The 17,047-nt window shown below is 37.8% G+C and overlaps 1 protein-coding gene across 1 annotated transcript in view; it reads left to right on the top strand.

The window, feature by feature from the left end:
* The window catches only part of poln (polymerase (DNA directed) nu), a gene marked incomplete at both ends in the record, with an annotated part of 42,358 nt that overhangs the window by 24,053 nt on the left and 1,258 nt on the right, over positions 1 to 17,047 (top strand). The window contains 7 exons of the mRNA XM_079803863.1: positions 1,775 to 1,832; positions 3,658 to 3,735; positions 9,040 to 9,151; positions 10,344 to 10,426; positions 12,995 to 13,126; positions 15,614 to 15,724; positions 15,802 to 15,877. Of these exons, the coding sequence (XP_079659989.1) occupies positions 1,775 to 1,832; positions 3,658 to 3,735; positions 9,040 to 9,151; positions 10,344 to 10,426; positions 12,995 to 13,126; positions 15,614 to 15,724; positions 15,802 to 15,877 (650 nt within the window). The remainder of the gene's footprint in view (positions 1 to 1,774; positions 1,833 to 3,657; positions 3,736 to 9,039; positions 9,152 to 10,343; positions 10,427 to 12,994; positions 13,127 to 15,613; positions 15,725 to 15,801; positions 15,878 to 17,047) is intronic.

Raw genomic sequence — 17,047 nt, 5'->3', positions numbered from 1 at the left:
CTCCTTCCTCTGCGCCTTTCCTCCATCTCTGTCTTGTTTTACTCGTTCTCTCTTTCTCCCAATCTTTGAGTATATGCATCCAATCAGTGTTTCTCAATGTTTTAGTGTCTATATGTTCAGACTATAGTTATACTGAATTGTCTCAAATAAATAAGGAATACAACCTAATAATTGAAAATAACAAATATATTTGTATAGATGAGTTCAGCCTGACACTTAGAAGTGCAAAACATTGGTTTCTTTTATGCAAATGACTGATTGATTATGATTATCCATCTTATTATATGGCTACATACCAAATAAATAAATGGACAAAAATATTGATTTGATTGAATTGATTTGGTTAATTCTAAATCTTTATATAAAAGCTTTTGACCTCGCAATGCTACATTTGTCCAATCAGAATCAGGAACATCAGAGAGCCATGTAGTAGGAATAATACTAGTAATTATAAATAAGAAAGGAATGATCTCTTTTCTCTCTTGTGCGCAGAAACTCTCTATACCTCTATCTGTATTCTATTACTGTCGATCAATAGAGCTACTCAAACAGAAGCAGAGAGCCTCAGCTGCTATTAAAAGCTCTTCCTCTCTCCCAGACTACCAGCATCTATCACACCCAGACAACAGATTTACTGCACACAATAACCTGAGATCAGCTCATATCGTTCCTTCACACATGCACAATGCTGCTCTTGATGGGATCGTATCACACATACTGATGTTCTAATAGAGATGTAGACATGGGGCAGTCAATCATTTGTGGGTAAGAATGCTGATCTAGCACTGTTCCCGTTCACATTTTATATTCAGAGTAAAGACTATTGATCACCACAGATGTTTGATGCAGGAAACATTTTGAATGTCTTTCTGTAATACAAATGCTTCAAATTCAAGACACGCATGACTGCACGGTTAAACTAAGAGGAAGCCGTTTTGTGTTTGTATGAGAGAGATGGGAGAGCGTGTGTGACTGGCCTTTAAGCTGTATCTCTTCCCTCTCAGCGTTTGGAGATTTACCACTGAAATAAAGCACTGGGAGGAGAGAAGAACTGACCTTCCATCCAGCACTCTCCTTCCATTCAGACAAAAACAGACTCGCACACATTTGTGCATCCCATCATGTCCCTTTGGCCTGTTCTTTCTCTGTGCATCATTGTCTCTCAAAACACATATTATAAGTGCTGAGCAGCTCTTTTCCTAGATCTTGAGAGCTTAATTTGTTTTTTTTAGGATGAAAGTTGTCTACACTAGTTCTGTCCTTCAGAGCGGAGAAGTAGGACTAATGATGATTTTTCTACCGTCTAGACTACTCATGCCACCCCTCTGCTTTAAGAGCATAACGCCAGGGGTCGGTTTCAGATCCAGAGACTGGAGACCGTCTGTCAGCCAAACAGTTCAAAAGCTATCCTTATTTTACCAGATTAATACTTTATTTCCCTCATCTCATTAGTGTCTTTTATCCCTCAGTAGACTGATAGAGGGCAAAGCATATTTAACATTCCTTTGACAGTTTGAAATTAATTTAAAAACCCAGTAAGAGACGATCTTGTTCATTTACTGATTGGAAAGACACCACTGCATTGTGCCATAGCGGCCCCGTTTGGCATTTTGAAAGCGCTGTGAAGTCTGCATATTTGTTAAAGCCTGGGCTAAATTTAACCTACTCTTTGTATTGTGGTATTGGAAGTGAGAGGCACTGTGCTGTGCTTTTCAGGGTGACTGAATCAGACGCTTTCAAATGAATAATAACCGGTTCTTTCCTCCTCCTGCAGAATTTTCAAGCTCTTCCAAAGCAGCCATTGCAGATCTCTAAGAAACAGTACATCCAAGGTAAAGCAAACAGACATGTGACATGTGAATAAACCTGATTATCTCTTCATCACGGCACCTGTTAGTGTGGGATATATTAGACAGCAAGTGAACATTTTGTCCTCAAAGTTAATGTGTTAGAAGCAGGAAAAATGGGCAAGCATAAGGATTTGAGCGAGTTTGACAAGGGCCAAATTGTGATGGCTAGATGACTGGGTCAGAGCATCTCTTGTAGAGTGTTCCCGGTCTGCAGTGGTCAGAATCTACCAAAAGTGATCAAAGATGGTCTGGTCTGATGAATCACGTTTTCTTTTACATCACGTGGATGGCCGGGCTGCTTACCTGGGGAACACATGGCACCAGAATACACTATGGGAAGAAATATGGGCCTCTAAATTCCCCAGATCTCAATCCAATTGAGCATCTGTGGGATGTGCTGAACAAACAAGTCCAATCCATGGAGGCCCCACCTCGCAACTTACAGGACTTAAAGGATCTGCTGCTAAAATATTGGTGCCAGATACCACAGCTCACCTTCATAGGTCTAGTGGAGCCCATGCCTTGACGGGTCAGGGCTGTTTTGGCAGAGAGAGAGAGGGATGCAAAAATGTATCATGATTTCCACAAAAATATTAAGCAGAACAACCGTTTTCAGCATTTATAATAAGAAGAAATGTTTCTTGAGCACCACATTAAAATAATTTAAAATAATATCTGAAGGAAGTGTGACACTTAAGACTGGTGTCTTTAGCTGTGTATCTGTAATGGGCTACTCAAGTCCTGATCTGGAGTAAAATTTGGGCATTGTAATCTAATTTCCGTTTTTTGGCAGTGTTGAAAGTTCAATTCAATTTCAATTCACATTTATTTGTATAGAGCTTTTCACAATACATATCGTTTCAAAGCAGCTTCACAGAAAAAATGCATGCATCTACATTACAATTTAAAGTAATTTGTCCACGTTATGCATTTCAGAAAGGCACATATACAAAGCACACAGATTAGCTAACAATGTATTAATTCATATATATGCAACAATTAAGGCACAGAAATAAGTGAAATAAGAATACATGTTGTTAATGAAAAAAGTTAATGAAAGTTGTCAGTTAAATCACCCCAATTAGTGTCTACTCATGGCTTAGTGAGAAAAAGGGTCTTCTGTTGATAAAATATGTATGATAAAACATTATAATTTTTTAATAAAATAAAATATTTTAATATTAAGCTCCCATTTCACATACAAATATACCTATCGAGCTTTCTTTAAGTTTTCATCACGGACTCCACTCACCCCAGCCACTACCTATTTGAACGGTTACAGATTGAGCCTCAGATCACTAGAACTATCTCTAGCACTCAAACATCTAGGTACAGAGACAATTTGTTATTCTTAAATGTTATTATGTGTCTTGCTATATTTATATGTGTGTACTGGAAGCTTTAATATAAAGGTAAATTCCTTGTGTGTGCAAGCACTTTTGGCAATAAGGCTCTTTCTGATATCCAATCGACATAACCCTCGGCACCACAGCATTATAATGCACCGTATGAAAAAAAAAAAAGATATTAATTTTGGGATTTGCTAAAGACTAAATTTATATATTAGTTATTTTCAGTTAGTAGTGTTTTTAATAATTAACGTTAAGTCCGTGTTAGATGATGGAAAAAGGTAGTTCCCCTAGATTCTACCTTTAGGTTACATCACCTAATAACTTCAATTTCACGATTTCAATCACAAGTTTTAAACAAAAATACTGTGATACTATATTATATATTGTGTTAAGAAGTCTGACTCATTTGTATTATGTGTTTTAACTGATGTGTTTATTGTTGTGTGTGTGTATAGGAAAGAACTTTGACGTAGTGACTGTGCACCCACGTGCCATGTTCATTCCACGAGAGGGTTGGACTTTCCTCTCTGCAGGTGAGTGTCTCTGAAAAGCAAAACTGCTCTTTTCGAAACCTCTAGTTGATGTGTTATTTTGTTTGTAAATGTTTGTGCAGTGATGTGCATAACAATAATGGTGTATTTAGGACAAGTACTAGTAGGTCTGGGTATGTGTTTGTTTGTTTGTTCTGACAGCACTGAGTGTGTGTCAGTGTGTTGTTACATAACGGTGTCACGGCAAGGACAGTGTAACCTGCAGTAGAAGAGGCCAGCCTTCAGACCCCATGGCGATAGCATACTCACAACCTTGGAACAGCCTGTTCTGGCCCACAATCTCATCTGTTGGCCGGAAAACAAAGTTACACAAACCCCTTAAACTGTACGTGTGTATGAGATGGAGATTGGGTCACAGGGGAGTGATGTGAGATCACTTAATTGGCTTTTGTCTCTTTGATATTTCTAAGCCTCAGGAGGACTCATTCATTTTATATGTTTGCTGGCATATGCATATTTGGGGTGTATGTGTGGGGGGCTGGTTCAGTAGCAGTGTGAGTTCCTGTCCCTGTGGTGGCCTTGTCACATCCAATCGTACAATGTGTCTGGCTGTTTCCAGAAGGAGAACAGAGAGAGAGGCTAGAATGAGGACAAAGTCATCCCTCGTTCCCCGCTTGTCTGGTGGCTTCTATAGCACAAAATTAACTCCCTCTGTTTTATCCCCTGCATCTCTCCTGAACTCTCCGCTGAGCCTTCAGATCAGATAATAATACTTTATCCTTTCATATCAGGTCCTTTTTACCTAAAAACATCATTCCCAAAAGGCCTTGCAAACTTTTTCTTAACATCTCTATATATATGTTGAGAGGTGCATCAAGCAATGAACTTGATAGAGCCACAACATTGTTTTGTATGGACTGTAGGGGAATTTTCAGTTAAGACCCAGGACCAGATATCATAAATGAAGACCAGGAGTTGGTCCCACTTTATATTAGGTGGTCTTAACTACTATGTACTTACATAAAAAAATAAATACAATCATACTTATTGCGTTCATATTGTATTGCACAACACTTTTGCTGATATTGAGGTGGGATACGGGTAAAGTTAGGGACAGGTGTGGTGGTATGGGCAAGTTTAAGGGTAGGGTTAGGTGTAATTATACATGTAACTACAGAAATTAATTACAGTTACATGTAAAAACATGTATATACACAATAAATGAATTGTATCAAGTTATTAATTAAAATGTTGCATTAAAATGCAATCAATTGAAGAAAATTTTATCAGAAGAAGTCAGCTTCACCACTGAGCAAGGAGTTCGTAGGCAGCTCTGCATACACACTCAATACGGTAGTAATTATACTCTAACACAGGTCACTAAACTGCCATCCCTTCAGGTTGAATGATTTTGATTGGTTAAGTCAGAGATAAACTTAGAAAATCTCCACATATAGGCTGATAGTCATCTCTCCATTGAGTTATCCAGATGACAACCAATATTATGGTTTAGGCACACAGTGAACCACTGAGGTCACGAATCTGAATTTGTCATTTCATCTCCCCTGGGTGCCAGTTGCTCACCTCACAAATGTCAGGTCCTCTAACAAAGGGTACTAACACACACAGAGATACACATGTTCTTCAAGGTGTGATTTGGTCGAGCTCTAGCTCTGATCAGGAAACTTTCCCAAAATAACATACTGATAAGATATACTTTCTCTCAGTAAGAGGTTCTGACAATAGTTGTCATTATTCTCTAGTGATTTGAAGATGTAAAGTAAATGGTTTAACTAAAAATTGGTCATGTAGGAGACGGGCCTGAGAGACCACATTGACTCCGGCTCTCATGGTCAGCTAGAAGAATAAATATATGTTTTAACCATAGACTGTAAAAAAATATGGACGTAGTGTCCGTGACGTCACCTTTAGGAATCTGATGAGCCGCTTTGAAGTGCAAAGTATGCACGAGATGGCGCGTCACTCCCGGATAACAGAAAATGGGCAAAAAGGCGGGACGTGGGCGGAGCTGAAGTGATGCAATGACTAACAGACAGCAGATAAATGGCTATCCACCTGTCACTCGAAGTGGCCACACCCTTAATAATGCAGAACTTTAATGCTTTATATTATGTAAACGAATGAGTTATCCCCCCCCCCCCCCCCCCCCCCACACACACACACACAGTTGTCATGAAGGGCAAAATTAGCCGTATAGACCGAAACCACAATTTGTACCAGGCTGTAAACATGTGTTTTTCTTCTGTAAAGTTGGCCATTTTAACATGGGACTCAATGAGAATTTGCTCCCTTCTGGAGCCTGTCCCTAGCGGCCAGTCGATGAATTGCAGTATATGTCACTTCCATATTGGCTTCAAGAGAAACTGCGGGAGGTTGACGCTTGGTTTTAACGTGTCGGGTGCTTCTCTCAGCAACAAGGAGAGCGCATGTTCCAGTGATCCGACATGTAATTCTATACCTATGTAAATATCATAAGCTTGAAGTCACTCAATTCATTTAATATTTAGAGGGATAAATATTGATTTAATAACTTGATTACAAACTGCTCCAAAGGATATAAATTGAAGCCACAGTGTATTCAAGAAAATACCCCCACCCCCACCCCCGTTTCAGAAGACAATAGTGAGAGAAGCTAAAAATGTATTGGTGAGATGAAAAAGAGGAGAGGATGAATTAAAATCTGAATCTCCCATATAAGAACCTAAGCTTAACTGTTTGGAACATTTTTTACATTTGAGCATGTACAATATAGAAACAAAGGGTAGCTTGGACTTGTTTTCATAGATTTATATATTTATTGGTTATATTCAGTTTTTTTTTTTAAATTAACTAAAATATTAAAAATAGTTTTAGTTGATTAAAGTAAAGCTGAAGTCAAATGAAATAAATATTAGATGAAACACTTAATTGAAAATTAGAATTTTTTTCTTGCAATTAAGGAAATGGAATAAGGTTGAAGTGCTAAAATTAAAACTGAAATAAAAATACATTAAAGCTAAATAATAACATAAACATAAAATTGGCAAACAAAACTAAATTACTAATTTAAATAAATAAAATGAAAACTAATTAAAATAATAAATAGTATATAATGATAATTCTAACTAGTTGTATGTTTAGCATGTCAAATCAATCATACAGGGAGCTTGCATCAGTGTAAACAGGGAAACGCATCTATCTGGTATCCGAGCACACTGCTTATTGAAGCTATTGATTTTGTATGTCTATGTTTAGACCATCTTTTCATTTATACATCATTGTGGAACTATTTTTGCATTAAAACCAGACATGTCTTTATTAAAGAGCAGTGGCTCTATTATGTTATCTAATAGATCTTAATTTAGTTGTCTCAGAGTAAAGCACACTTGCTCTTATGCCTAGATTTAATTTTGGACCACAGACAACAATCTGGCACTAAAACAACATAAGAAAACTATGAATATTGGTGCTTTCTAGTAGTGGTGACTTTAGCTCATGTTTAAGGTTAAGGCTCTTAAAAACCCTATTTTTTTAAACCTTAGCACATTACTCATCTTGCACCACTTATTGAAGAGTGTGCCATTGATTTTCCAGTCAATATGGTGGAAAAAATGTATAAAAACAAGAGCTAGCTAAATCTAGAGACCAGAATATCATAGACACCTGAGACCAGTAAGTAACCACCCAGAACATCTTCAAGGTAGAGACACATTTTGTGTGAAGAAAACGGTCCATTGTCTATAGTCTAGCAGCTTTCTGTTGATCGGCATGACCAATGTGAACATGAAAAATCTGCATAGGGTACTTTTCCACCGTCACACAAAACTCTTGTTCGTGTGGATGCCTATTGAAATGACTAGATTTTGTTTACAAAGTGTTGCTAATGTTAACACAACCTTAACATCATGAGGGCGAACTTTGCACAGGCAAGCTCCACTCGCATTTCCTTATCAATTCTAGTTTGTTCCATATGGTTGATACAGTAAGTGAGGTTTTAATTAGAAATGCACAAGATCAGAAATCCGCATGACCAATTCTAAATCAATAAGTCGACATTTGCCAGTATTCAGCCGGTCTATTGCTTTTAACTGTTCTGTGCTGACTTAATTTGTTACATACACATGCTAATCTGCAACCTTCATTGTAATCATTCTGTCCTCGTTAAAGCATCAAACAATCTTAAATGACTAATATGGTCGTATTTGGCTGGTTTAGGTAAAAAAAAAAAAAAACTCTTCAAATGTCTCAGTGGTTGAAGTTTAAACTGTTATTTAAATTCATAATATTCACTTTATTGTTCTATCCACCAAAAAAGACAAAATATACACATACTGCTTTAAGCCTGGTTAGTCAGGATTTCAGGTTTAATGGGGGTTTATTAGACAAAATGTATTAAGAAAGGACTATGGAATATGAGCTGACATTATGTCATGCATTTGACTCTCTGTCACGTATCAGTCGCAGAGGAAATGACAGATAATTTTCACTGGCTCTTTGACTGACAACGTGGCCCTCCCTCGGCTTGGCAGCATGTTCTTTCATAATTAGATTTGCACTATTTATTCATTATCTATTAATGTTCTGTTATCATACATGGGGAAACACATAAAAAAATTATTAATTGATTTGTCTTCATTTTTAGAAATGAAATGCATCCAAACTGCCAAGCTCTATCTTCATTGTCCGTTCGACCACTTACACTGATGGACAATTTAGATCATATTAACTTTCACTTGAGCTGCTGCTTCTGCAGCACACACACACACACACACACAGTAAAGTAAGGGACAGCAACACCCATATAATTATTTCTCTTCTCAGGACCTCTCACCCTTTTTACCTTAGCAAATAAAGCTCAGAATACTCGCAAATGACTTTATACCAGTTTATATGCCAGTTTATATACAACATAATCAAACACTAATACATGGCACATAGTTTATTTCTTAGTCAAAAAACAGGATATGGGACTGTGTTGGGTGCCAGTGTTGGTGTGCGTGAGGGTGAGTCAGTGCTGCTCTGGCAGTCACTTCACTGTATACACACACACACACACATTTTTTTTCCTCTCTCTCTCTCTCACACTCTCACACACACACACACACACACACACACACAATCTGTATTGCAGTGTGAACTTATCCTCTCTCATATTCTCTTTTATCTGACAGAGAAGCTGATGGGTGCATTACTTTTCCTACTGACACTGATGGGAGAGATGCCAACACACACCTTTCACTTCCAAATTCTTCCCCTTTATCTTGTTATTAGGAAGGAGAGTTATGAAAATGTGGTGTGGTTGAAGCAATTCGGAAGTGGTCGTTATGTCATTCTCTGTGTTTTTAGATTTCTGTCAGGTGGAGTTGCGTCTCTTGGCTCACCTGTCAGCTGACCCACAACTACTGAGAATCTTTCAGAACCCTGAAGCAGATGCATTCACCATGTTGGCGGCCCAGTGGTGGGTACACACATTATAAGAGTGCCGCACCATATACACACAGTATATGACTGTCACCATCCCAAAACGCATACAGGACACACATTTGCTTTTATTTCTCTCATTTAGTGTAAATGAATACCTTTACTCATTAATAACATTCTATTCATCATAGAATCCTGAAAAAATGTATCAACATCAAATGTTTACACATAAATATTAAGCAGCTTTGTAGCGTGATCCGTTTAGCTCCACAAGTCGGTGGGCGGGGCTACAGAATCAGGCGTACATATTTATCTGTTGAGGCGGCGTTTCTGCATTATATGACGTCAATGGTCGACATATTCTGAGATTGAGCGTTTTCTGGGCCTGGCGTCAATAAAAGCTTTTCTTTGATTAACAAGGAAGTTTTCAGCTCTGAAACTTACAGGATATTCTTATATTACGATTAACTTTTATATATCAAAGGCTCAAGGGAAAGTTGATTTCTCAATTCATCCCCCCTTTTAATTTTTTTTTTTTTTTTATTGTGTGGATGCTAAACAATGAAAAGATATTAGTAGTTAGTAGGGACACATTATGTGCAGTATTCCAAAAAAAAAAACAATGTCTGATGTTCATACTTTGGGTAAGTCTAGGTTTAGGAGGTCACAGAAAGTCAAGCAAAGAATGCTAGATGTTCCAGTTGTCACACACATGAAGGGTAATAAACAGGCTGACAAGAGGGCAAAAAGTCCTGCAGTACCAGTCTGTGTATTTCACCCTGCGGCTGTGTGCAGTGAACCAGACAGAGAAGAAATCGAGAGAGATGAGAGCCTATCAGGCTGATGTTCACATCTCCAGGGTTAACGTAGCACACAGAGACAGGCCTGTCAAGACAACGTGTTATGTGATTGCTGACATGAGCCCAGTATGTGTGTGAGGATGGATTTGTGCCTCCGCTCTGTAACTTTCTTTCTAATGACCGCAGATTGTCACAGTATTTCTGTTAGCATGTTCTATCTTTTATGAATGTGTATTGCTTACCACAAAGAGCTGAGATTTTGATATTATAAGGTCTGAGTGCTAACCTAACACTAGCCACTGCTCTAATGCAGTAAGACATCTGCTGTCAGCCTCTGATTCCCTGTCACAAACACTGATGCCTCCAGCATACCCGCACTGCTGGCACTTTCATTACACAAATGTCTCTGTCTATGTCTCTGTCTTTTAGGAAGGGTATGAGTGAGGACAGCGTGAGTTCGGAGGACAGAGAGCATGCAAAGCGTATCGTCTACTCTGTGGTTTATGGAGCTGGTGAGAACTATGGTTGCATGCACACCATCCTTTCGATCTACAGGAAGTACAGAATGTTTCAATATTCATCATTTGTTGTTCATTGCAACTCTATTCTTAAAAAGCGCTCTAAGCAATTTATGTATTTTTGCTAACTTTGACCACATGCCTTCTCTCACTGTGGCTATTGCAAGCAGTCTTGTGAAGTCCTGTGTGCTGCCATCTTTGCTCATGGGCACTCCCTTGAGCCGTAAATAAATACCATGTTAGTAATTACTGTTGAGCTGCAGGAAAACGACACCCTGACAGCACTGATAGGGTGATAGCACCAAAGAACGTGCACAGTCTCAAGCTCATTACTAGCAACACTTCTCTGGGTGCATAAGATGTGAATTCGAAAGCAGCAGAAGGGGAAATTTATACATTTCGAGCAACGTAAGGATGAATAGATGACAGAATTTTTATTTTTGAATTAACTATCCTACCATTCAAAGTTTGGGATCGTTAATTATTTTAAATGTTTTCTCAATGTCTCATGCTCACCAGGGCTGCATTTATTTGATAAAAAAAATACAGTGAAACCGTAATTTTGTAAAATATAATTACAATTGAACAACATTTATTTGTAATTGAAATCTTTTGTAACATTATAAATATTTTATTGTCACTTTTGATCAGTTTAATGCATCAAACATTTGAATGGTTTTAAAAAAAAAAAAAAGGAAAGATTTTTAATTTGGAAACATGGAACTTTAAATGAGAAAAAGCATAAAGAATTTGGGGGGAACACTTTCATGGAGTAAAACAAAAAAATACTTATCTGTATTTAGTCAAACAGGAATGATTGTGGCATAGCCTAGGGCCCTAGGCAAAGCAGAGATACATTTATTTTTTAGAATGAAAGAGCTAGACATTGATACGGATAGGAAGAAATATAGAGAAAAGTTGTGACCCAGACTGGATAGATATTGATACAGACAGGAAAAAATATAGAGAAAAGTTGTGACCCAGACTGGATAGATATTGATACAGACAGGAAAAAATATAGAGAAAAGTTGTGACCCAGACCGGGGGGCTTTGCTCTACAAGTCAAGTGCAGACTCTGCAGAGAGCTTATTGTTCATAGTGGTTGCTAACAGGTCTCCCAGAATGTGGCTTCCATGACTACGAGCTGAGAAGAATCTTATTATGTATGTGTGGAGGGTGTCACTGTTCTACTTTACTTTAACTGGGTCAGCTTGAACCTATCTCTGTTTTTTCTCTTTTATATTTTTTCAGTCCAGCATCTCACAAGCGGCTCATCAAAAAGTGTTTGTGAGCGTTAAGTTGCTGAATACAGGAAAAAGACATTTATTTCACTCTTACAAAGCGGAACGCTTGAAGCAACAGAGCGAAACATGTTCATTTCTACCATACTGTCATCTCAGGAAAACTGAGAAATAGACAGCATAAGGAAGGCAATATTGAGTGACTGAGTGCTGGTAGAAAGTGAGTGAGAGAAGAGGGGGTGAGAGCGCCACAGTGTCAGCATATGTTGATAATCTTGCAGAAAGCGACGGATTGCCATGGTTACCGAATACTAAAAGGAGGTGTAGCGTAGAAGACAATCAAAAACACACACACACACACACACACTCATAGGCGAGGGGGAGGGGTGGACACATACACACACACACAACTGGGTCAGAATATAAGAAGCTAACTATTGAGTATCCCAGAGAGATGGATGATTTCGAGGTGGAGAGGTTGGAGTAATTAGGCAAAAGGAGGTGCACCAGAGAGCAAATGATCTTAACCAGTGAGAATGCATAGCGACACACACTCTTCATCACTTCTGTGTGCCTCTTGCCATCTTCATCTCCTTGCTCACATGCTTGGTGTATTCACTCTCCTTCTCTGTCTAGAAATAATCTCAATTACAGGCAGACAGAAGGTCAGATGAAATTGAGCCTGAGTCTCACTTGTACATGAACTCTATTATTCAACAGGTCACTTTGTTAATTTGATTAAAAACACAGAAAAACCTGTAATATTGTAAAATATTAATACAATTTTAAATAGCTAATTTTTGTATATTTTGAAAATTAATTTAGTACTGTGATGGCAAAGCTGAATTTTTAGCATTCAGTGTCACATGATCCTTCAGAAATCATTCTGATATACTGATTTGGTGCTCAATAAACATTTCTTATTATTATCAGTGTTAAAAACAGTCAGCTGCTTAATATTTTTGTGGAAACCGTGACATTTTTGATCACTATAATGTGTCCTTGCTAAAAAAAAGTATTAATTAAATAAAATCTTAATGACCCCAAACTTTTTAACTGTAAGTGTACATATTACAGTATATCGCATATTACACAATATCAGTATAGGTAAAAGTCAGTGCGCTCATGTTTTTGTGTCACATTTGTTGTCATGGTAGTTGTCGTCATAGCAACATTGGGAGAATGGGTTTAGCCTTTTTTCTCACCAGTAATTCTGTGCCTCATGTCTTTTTTTGTCTCACCTTGAACTGTTTTAAGCTTGGAATATTTCTGTTCTCATGCTATTGTCCACTGACCCTCTCCCTCTTTCTCTCACACACAGGAAGAGAGCGGTTATCTGGTATTCTGGGTGTGAGTGCAGAGGAGGCCAGCCGTTTTCAGGACTCTTTCCTACAGACGTACAGAGAGGTGCCGGCCTTCATCCAGCACACCATCCAGCACTGCCACGAACACGGTCTGTGTGATAAATGGAGATTAGAAGCAGAGCAGCACAGCAGCTCACACTCACTTCACAGTTCAGTGTGTTTAGAGTTGCCATTAGGACACAATTTTACTGATATTACACACATCATGGTTTTTATTCCACAGTGGGGAACTTCACACAAAATCGTTCACCCTCATTCTTTCACTTCTCTTCTGTGTCACAAAGTTACGTTTGCTGTTCTATCTACATTTATCTTGGTGTTGCTTAAAAAGATCCAGTTGGCAGTTTACTGGTCATGTTTACTATTATTATAAAATATGAAGTTTAAATTTAGTTTGGTGTGCTGTATTGTCATGAGAAATGATAATACTTATGAAAATAATATTTTTTCAGGTTTACTTTGTGAACTGATTAATAGTAACAACTAATGGGTGTATTTTAACTGGCAATGGAGTGGAAATGGATTGCTTTCATATATTGTCATTGAAAGAAATCTTCTCCTTGTCAGCTGAAATTTGACGAAGACACAAATATTAAATTATTATTAAATACAAAAAATATATTTGTCAGTGTTCCTGTTCTAATAGCTGATGATCTTGTTTAGTGCATGCTGTAGATTCACAAATAGGTTATAAAATGAGTGAAGCATTCAGTGTTCAGAGCTACTCCTCAAACAGGCACCTCAGGACTGAAAGTTCCCGCCAGTGCGCTCATTACACGATCAATACTGGAGGTATTGACATCCCTGCACAGCAACAAAACACCTGCTATCATTTTGCTGGGAAATTTATCAGGTTTTGAGAGGGAGGAAAGAGATTCAAGAAAATGAAATGGAGAAGGGCTGCAAAGACTGAGCTTTATTTCTCAGTAATATGTTCTAGAACAGGGTGTTCCAGTAGGAGTGTGGTAGCGTCTAATCTTCTGTTCAGGGAGACTTTCTGTGCTGTCTTTTGATTTAGAGAGGTGCTTTTGTGAAAGCTTAATGTGAGAGGGACAAGACTGATATGGGACCTTTCTCAGAGGTGAAAAGTAGAATTACCTATTACCTGCTGATACAGGCTTTGATGAAGGCTCTGAACTACAGTGGCCCCAAATATTATTTGGAAACTTAATGGGATAGTTCATCCAAAAATTATTATTGTTATTATGTCAGCATTTACTCACACCCATGTTGTTCCAAACTAGATATTTTGAGAAATTACTTTTAGTCCATATAACAGAAGTCAATGGTCACCAAAATAGCTTGGTTACCAAGATTATTCAAAATATCTTCTTTTGTGTATAGCACAATGACAGAATTTTCATTTTGGGTGGACTGTCCCTTTAAGCTACACAAAAACACATGCGTGTCATTGCATGAACAAAATATCAAACCAAATGATGTTATTTTCAAAGAAAGGTACCACAGACTCACTTATAATGCAAAAACCTTGATAAAGAGGTTTGGACAAATCTGCTTGTCAAATAGTATAGTGGTTAATCTGACCTGCTAGGACGCCTGCCTGCCTGAATTTGAGGGTAGTTGATTTCATACCTCCTCTAAAATGGTCACCAGTTGGTACAATACATACAATTATGTATTGGTTTTATTTTATTTAATACAATGACATTTTAATTTAAAAAAATCTTTTTAATTTGTGTGTAAATGGGAGAGTTCACCCAGTAAAAAAAGTTCTGTTGAAAAATCATTTACTTGTGTCGTTCCAAGCATGTGACTGACTTTCTTTTGTGGCCCGCAAAAGATTATATTTATTTATTTTCAATATTATATATTTTTTGGCCATATAATAAAAAATATAGTTTTTGATCCCACTGAATCTTCTTTGTATGGACAAAATAGTTAAAACATCCTTCGAGATGTTGTCTTTTGTGTTACATAGAGAGAAGAAAGTCAAAAAGGTTTGGAAAGTGAGTAAATTGACAATTTTTAGTTTGTTTTTTGGGTTGAACTATCCCTTTAAGTGTCCAAATATATGTGGCCACTGTATGTTATTTCTGTGCACAATCTTTGAAATGTAATGTGTACAGGTGATGTATTTACTGTACTGTCAGACACTTCGATAAGGATACGCCAAAGACAAACATTTTGAATTTGACAAAACAGAATACACAAAAATAACACACGTGCTCATAATCCTCAATAGCAGAGAAACACAGTAGCACATTCCAGTGATGTGTCATTTGTGTTGTCTGTACATATGACGCGCGCCCACACTGAGCCACACACATTCCTGAACACTGTTACACATATACATGCAGTGGTCTCTCTTTGTGCCCCATAACTCCTGGCGTCTCTGTGCTTCTGGGAAAAAGATTTTCCAAATGAGCCCACCGGCTGACCTCACTCTTTTCCAACAGGGGTTTACGCGTAAAGCTTTGACCTATTGTCTGCCTTACCCCGGAATGCACTGGCATGAGTGATTCGTAAAGAGTCTGTGTGTGAATGAGTGACTAAGTATAATAAGGCTGAAAGAGTGTATAAGTTGCTGTGTATGTTCTTTCTTATTGATGCCTTAGGATTTGTGAAATCCATAATGGGAAGGCGCCGTTCCCTCCCTCACATTCACTCTGTTGACTGGAGCCTTCGAAACCAAGCAGAGAGACAGGCCGTCAACTTTGTACTACAGGGTATTGCGTGTTTCTACTTGTGTTTGTAATGTTTGTCACATTTTTGATTGTCAAAATGACTGTGTGTGACCCTTCAGGCTCAGCTGCAGACCTAGCCAAAATGGCCATGATCAAAATCTGCTCCCAAGTGTCTTCTGCCACTTACACTGCCAGGTACATACATCCGTTCATCTGTCCTCTTATAATCACATGTGTATCTTAATACTACATTTTGTATTTGGGAAATGTGGTAACATTTTACATTTTAAGGTTCAATTAGTTAAAGGGATTGTTCCCCCTAAAAACTGCCATCATTTACCCACTATCATGTTGTTCCAGACCTGTATGACTTTCTTTTGCGGAACATAAAAGAAGATATTTTGAAGAATGTTGGTAACCAAACCGTTTTGGTGACCACTGACCTCCATTGTGGGAATGAATAAGGGATAATGTACTCTGATAAATCACTGACAGGGTCTTGCATCACCCTGAAGGGGTTTATTCTGCTATAACTACTGGCTGGATGTACATTATCCCGCTTATTACACGGCTACTTGCCACATAAGTAAATAATTAGACACTAAATATTGACTTGATTTGAGATATTTTATTAGCTTCCGTGAAGAAACCAGTTTCTAGCAAGCGACGAGTTCAAACTAGACGAACATTTAAGGTACAGTCATACCACGTATTACACGGCATTTCGCCACATAAATAATTATGGGGATAAAAGATATTGATTTGAGATTAAAAAAAAATAAAATTGTACCTGTTTGTTATCTTATTATCCATTACGGTGTACAAAACTGCATTTGTATGAAACGAGAGTGAGTCTGCGATACCCAGATTACATAATTAAATAAATGTATACAAAATATTGATTCGATTTTTTTGTATTTTATTGGCTCACCAAACTTCCACGAAGGAAAAAACTTTCCTAATGAGCCTTTATCGCTGGTTCAGTTACCTGGATGAGCCTGTTACCAGTTTTTACTGGTTGTTTTCGGGAATAACATCCCGCTGGTTGGGCATGATTGACCAATCAGAATCAAGTATTCCACAGAGCTGCGTAATAAACACTGAGAAATACTGTTTCCTTTTTGTTCCACAGAAGAAAGAAAGTCATACAGGTTTAGGTGTGTAAATAATGGTGTAATTGTCTCTTTTTTTTTGGAAGGAAGATATTTGGAAGAACATATGTAACCAAGCAGATCTCGGACCCCCAACCCATTGACTATCATAGTATTTTCTTATCCTGTCAGAAGATCTGCCTGCTTTGGTTCTTCCAAATATCTTCCTTTATGTACAGCAGAACACAGAAATTCATACAGGGTTGGAACAACT

Source organism: Gobio gobio, assembly GCF_949357685.1.
Source record: "Gobio gobio genome assembly, chromosome: 2".
NCBI classification, from domain to species: domain Eukaryota; kingdom Metazoa; phylum Chordata; class Actinopteri; order Cypriniformes; family Gobionidae; genus Gobio; species Gobio gobio.
The sequence above is the reverse complement of the archived record's forward strand: the minus strand, read 5'-3'. Positions and strand labels throughout refer to the sequence as shown.